Source organism: Somniosus microcephalus, unplaced genomic scaffold (genome assembly GCF_052327205.1).
Source record: "Somniosus microcephalus isolate GS21.2 unplaced genomic scaffold, FLI_Smic_1.0 unresolved_chr3, whole genome shotgun sequence".
Taxonomy (NCBI): Eukaryota; Metazoa; Chordata; class Chondrichthyes; order Squaliformes; family Somniosidae; genus Somniosus; species Somniosus microcephalus.
This window is the reverse complement of record NW_028225181.1, coordinates 26,041,508-26,047,217: the sequence shown is the minus strand read 5'-3', so window position 1 is coordinate 26,047,217 and position 5,710 is coordinate 26,041,508. Positions and strand designations below refer to the sequence as shown.

The 5,710-nt window shown below is 43.5% G+C and overlaps 1 protein-coding gene across 1 annotated transcript; it reads right to left on the bottom strand.

Annotated features, from left to right (window-relative positions):
- Positions 1 to 2,246: 2,246 nt before the first annotated feature.
- LOC147091326 (putative G protein-coupled receptor 139) lies at positions 2,247 to 5,467 on the bottom strand. The gene is made up of 2 exons (XM_085976535.1): positions 5,398 to 5,467; positions 2,247 to 3,151 (listed from the first exon to the last, which is right to left on the bottom strand). The coding sequence occupies exons 1-2, from the start codon at positions 5,465 to 5,467 to the stop codon at positions 2,247 to 2,249; spliced, it is 975 nt and encodes a 324-aa protein (XP_085832661.1).
- Between the last annotated feature and the right edge of the window lie 243 nt (positions 5,468 to 5,710).

Genomic DNA, 5,710 nt, shown 5'->3' with positions numbered 1-5,710 from the left:
CAAGTGGCAGGCAGTGACTAGTGGGATACCGCAGGGATCGATCCTTGGACCCCAGCTATTCACAATATATATTAACGATCTGGACGAGGGAACTAGATGTAATATCTCCAAGTTTGCAGACAACACAAAGCTGGGTGCGTGTGTGTGCTGTGAGGAGGATACCGAGAAACTCCAGTATGATTTGGACAGGTTGGGTGATTGGGCAGAAGCATGGCAGATGCAATATAACGTGGATAATAGCGAGGTTATCGACTTTTCTGTCAAAACAGGAAGGCAGTGAATTATCTGAATGGCAATAGATTGGGAGAAAGGGAAGTGCAATGTGACCTGGGCGTCCTTGTGCAACAGTCGCTGAAGGTAAGCATGCAGGTGCAGCAGGCAGTTAAGAAGTCAAATGGTATGTTGGCCTTCGTAGCGAGAGGGTTTGAGCACAGGAACAAGGATGTCTTGCTGCAGTTAGACAGTGCTTTGGTGAGACCACATCTTGAGTATTGTGTGCAGTTTTGGTCGTCTTATCTGAGGAAGGATATTCTTGCCATGGAAGGAGTACAGCGGAGATTCACCAGGCTGATACCTGGGATGGTAGGAATGACATGCGAGGAGAGATTGGATCCATTTGGCTTGTACTCGCTGGAATTTAGAAGAATGAGAGGGGATCTCCTCGAAACTTATAAAATTCTAACAGTACTAGACAGACTAGATGCTGGAAGGATTTTCCCGATGGTCGGGGAGTGCAGAACCAGGTGTCACAGTCTTAGAAGAAGGGGTAAGCCATTTAGGACAGAGATGAGGAGCAACTTCTACACCCAGAGAGTGGTGAACCTGTGGAATTCTCTACCAAACAAGGCAGTAGGGGCCAATTCATTAAATAAATTCAAGAAGGATTTGGATATATTTTTTAAGGCTAAAGGGATCAATGGATGTGGGGAGAAGGCAGGAACAGGGTACTGAATTTGGAGGATCAGCCATGATCTCATTGAATGGTGGAGCAGGCTCGAGGGGCCGAATGGCCTACTCCTGCTCCTATCTTCTATATTTCTATATTTTTATATCCATTTTCAGCCTCTTTATGTCCTCCTCAAAGCTTACTTTCCTCCCATCTCTGTATTATCGGCAAACATGAATATATTGCACTCGGTCCCCTCTTCTAAGTCATTGATATAGAGTGTAGGCAGCTGAAATCCAAGCACTGAACCTTGCATTAGTTACATCCTGCTATGCTGAAAATTATCAGTTTATTCCTACTCTTTGTTTTCTGTTCGTTAACCAATCTTCAATGCGGGCTAATATATTAACTCCAATCCCATGAGCCCTAACCTTGTTTAACAAACTATTATGTGGCCCCTTAACGAATACCTTCTGAAAATCCAAATTGTTTACATCCACTGGTTCACCTTATGTACCCTACTATCCTTTCCTGTTGATGGTTTCCCCCGTGCATTTTTTCCTCATTCTATTTTTCTCTTTCTATTTTTCTCCAGCTCATCTTTTGCCAGTTTCTCTCTCTGCCTTCTCAGTGTTTCTACCGATTCATTTCTCCCTCTCTCCCTCTTTTGGTCTATTCCATTTTCTCTCCTTTCTCTCTCTACCATTTCACCATCAGCAGCTCATACTCTTTGCTTCTTTACATAGTTCGATTGGTCTCTTTCTTTAACTTGTTTTCTCTGCCATTCTACGCTCTGTAATCACTTTCACTTTCTGTTTCTCTAAGTTTCCTTCTGTCTGTCTCTTCGCTTCGTAGTCCTGATCTCTGTTTTTCTCTCTGCTTGCGGCTCTCACTATCTCTCATTTCCAGTTGCTACCTGCCTCTATCTGTATGTTCATCTCTCTAAGTAAGTCTCTCCCTCTCACTGTCTTTGCCTTCCTCCATCTATCTCTCTATCTATCTATGTATTTCTGTCTCTCCGTTTTTGTGGAGTGCTCCCAGTCTGATCAGGCCCACAGCACCGACTGTGATTGGTGGGTTTGCCCATTGTGCTGCTGGTGCAGGGCGGGCCATTTACCGGAAGTCCCGCTGAGCTCTTTAGTGCCGCATTTTAGAGCAACAATTCATGTGACGTCTGCAGGTCACCTGACCTATTGTCGCCTCAATAGGTCAGTTCATCAATACAATATAATATCACGTTTAAGATAATGTCTGGGCTCTCTGCTGCTAATGTAAAATTATGTTTCTGCCCAGTGTGAAATGGGGTAAATGGTGGGTGAAATCGGATTGTGTTCTAGTCCTTGAAAGCCTTCAGCTCTTTCTATGATTTAAATAATTTAATAATTAGATTGAGTGGGTATTTCACTGCGTTCCTCAGCTCCTCTCTGAATTTAGTCTGGGTCACAGCGTAAATACACGTGTTGGTGCAGGAACTGAGAAGCTGCAGCATTGTTGCTGTGTGTTCTGTGAAAAAACGAGGGTCAGTGTGCGAGTAATAAAACTGAACTTCTGCAATTCGCGCATAAATGTTATAGAAAACCTGGCTCACCCATAACAATATAAAACTGCCAGGTATACTGAAGAGTAAAACAATGGATTTCCTTCGATTCTCCATCTCTGGGTCCTTGTGATTCTCTCCATCGCTGCGGCCCCGCAGTCCCCTGCGGACTCTACTGGCCGCTAAAACACGTCTGACCGTCAGAGCATTGAGCAGCAAAATCAGAAAGAACGGGACACAAGGGGTTAAAATGAAGTGAAACAACTCAAAGACTCCCCATAATGGGGAAGTAAAGAAGCCCGGTTTAGCGACACAACCCCAGGGCACATCATCAATTATATGCTTAGGTTCATATATGAAGAACCAGGGGACAGACTCTAAACAGCCCAGCACACTCACTGTTCCGATAACCACAGCCACCGTTTTCTCGGTGCAATATTTAGTTTTCACCTTCTCACAACAAATCGCCACAAATCGATCAAAGGTGAAAGCGACTGTGAGCCAGACAGAAACCACCGTGGACGCAGAAATCAGGATGTAAATGAGACTACACACGGAAGTAATGTGCAGGAATAAATCTGGGAAATAGATCTGACCAATCCAACTCAATATGGGATCAGAGATGACGACCAGGAGATCGGCCGCAGCCATTCCCACCAGGTAGCGAGTGATACATTTGGTGAGACCGCACTTTCCTCGGGACAGGATCACAATCGCCACCAGGTTAACTGTAAGAGAGAGAAAAGGGAAGCGGATAAATTACTGATCAGACCTGGAGCCAAAGCAGCAGTTTGACGGGGTCTGGGTGAACATTCCAGCTTTATTGCTGCATCGAACGGTGGATACCGGTTCATTGACCTGGGCAGCGCTTTCGGGCAGAGAAATGTTTTTAAACATGATTTTCGATATTACATTGGGAAATCGATGCAGAAAGTGAATAAATTGAGCACTGGATCCACTGGAAGGGTCGAGTCAAGGGTGCAGTGCTGGTGGGGAAGGTAGAAGGGATTTTACAGATCCGGAATCAAAAGTGTTATATCCGGTTTTTAGGCTCCTGATTGAAAGCCGGGAAGGTGCGGGGACAGAGGGAGGTGCTGCCGATTTGTTGCTCTTGATTAAGAGAGCCGACAGGGGCTGGCACATTGCGGTAAAGGCCGAGAGCCACTGAGTTTGAGGCTTCGGATCGGATTGAAAGAGACAGCTGGAGGGCGAGCCAGTGACTGAGAGTGGGAGGGAGACAAGGAAAAGGACATGTGGGAGTTGGAGGGGAGTCAGGGGCTGAAGGTTTAGGAAAGTGGATAATCTGAAACAATGGAAGAGGAGACAGAAGATTCACTGCCAGGGGAGGAGAGGATGATATTCGCAGGGAGAGTGCAGCAGAGTGTTAGAGGAAATCTAATACATAGATCGAAGTAACACAACTCAATTCATACATTCTCCCATTAATATATGTGATTAATGATGTCACGTACTAGCTCGTTGGAGACATAATGTGTTCTATAAATTTACTTAGCAGATTCAATTAAAATGACATTAAAAATGTAATAATTTAAACAGCCTCGCTTTTAGTGAATTATGATCAAGCCGAGTTTTTAAAATGGAGTATCCTCATGACGATCAATAAATGCCTGAATCTATTTATCAATATCATTCAGTTATATTTTCATTTATACAGTTAATAAGCTTCAGCACAATAGCAAAACACTGTGGATGCGGGAAATCTGAAACAGCAACAGAAATGCTGGAAACACTCAGTTCTGATGGCCTGTTATCGATCTGAAATATTAACTCTACATCTCTCTCTACGATGCTGCCTGAACTGCTGTGTGTTTCCAGAATAATTTTCAGCTGTTCATTCCGATTAATCATTCACACTGCTGTCGCTGTCTCTCTCCATTCATTCTACCCGTCGTTTTCTATCTAAGTCTGTTTGTCGATTGCTCTATCTCCCTGCAATATCTCTGCTGTCTCTCTCAATGCCCCTTTTCAATCCGATTCAATCCTGCATCTTGCGCCTGAATTCTGTTCAACATTCCCATGTTCAATGATCCTATTCTTTGGTCAGTTTGTTCAATGTTGTAGACTCTGTGAATAGTTTAATATTTCTGCAGATCACCGAAGTCTCCACTTGTTCGCCTTCACCTCATCTGTAATGCCTGCAATAAACAGAATCTAATGTCTCTTTCAGATAGACCCGGCAATAATTGATGCCCCTTCTCCTGTAATTATAAAGTACAACGTTAAATGGCGCGATTGTTGAATTAACAAAACGCCAACACCACCACTGCTCCTTATAATCTCCAGATCAATAGAAGGGCTCCTGCTTCCAACAGATACATTGCAAACTGACACATCATAACTTCAAAACATTTAATTTTACAATGAAGTCCAACGACAATCAGTGAATCCATCCACATTGAAGCAGAGAAGGAAATGTTAAAGAGTGAGGAGCAAACTCAGTTCAGTCGCCAGGCCTCTGAAACGGCGTCAGATACACACACAGTGAAATAATATTGCATAACAGTGAAAGCCCTTATACACATTGAAATCCCAGTTAAGCAGAACCATGTTATTGTGGGGAGGACATTACACCGCCTCCTTGGAACACTGAGACCGTGAGCTGCCTCATTATCAATCACTGGAAACACATGCATGAAAAAAATATTTCAGGACAGATTACTTCCACAACGTGAAACTGTGAACAACTTCTGATGGTCTGATTCCTGCTTTTAGCTCTGTCTCCAATACAGGCAGTGCAGAAAATATACCATAAACACTACCAGGGTTGGGTAAACAAATATCATTATGGATATAACGCAGCTATTACAAGACTTTAGAAAAATTGTACAGTCCCTCATTCAACTGATAGAGCAGAACAGTTGGAGATGTAAAACATGCTTCTAGAAATCATTGGCCAAGTCCAGCAGCACAGTTGCCACCGACCTAACCATAACGAGCTAAAATAACCACTCACCAGAAACTCCAATGGCTGCAATAACAGGATAGAAAATGTCTTCTATCTGATAGACTACTGGATATCCCATTTCTGTGAGAAGGGGTGACTTTTGTGGGAGTGGAACACACAGTTCCGGCAGGCACTCTGAGCTAATACTTTGCAATGGGCCCTGATTTATACAGGAGATAAGTCTCCACTAACACTGTTATGCCCCTGATCATTGCTATTAGTTAAAGTCACTTGAACAAATACATCACATCAAGTCCTATGAGTGTGAAGTAAATAATGTGGTGGATAAAACACAAACAACTCAAAGTCAAGGGCATTATCC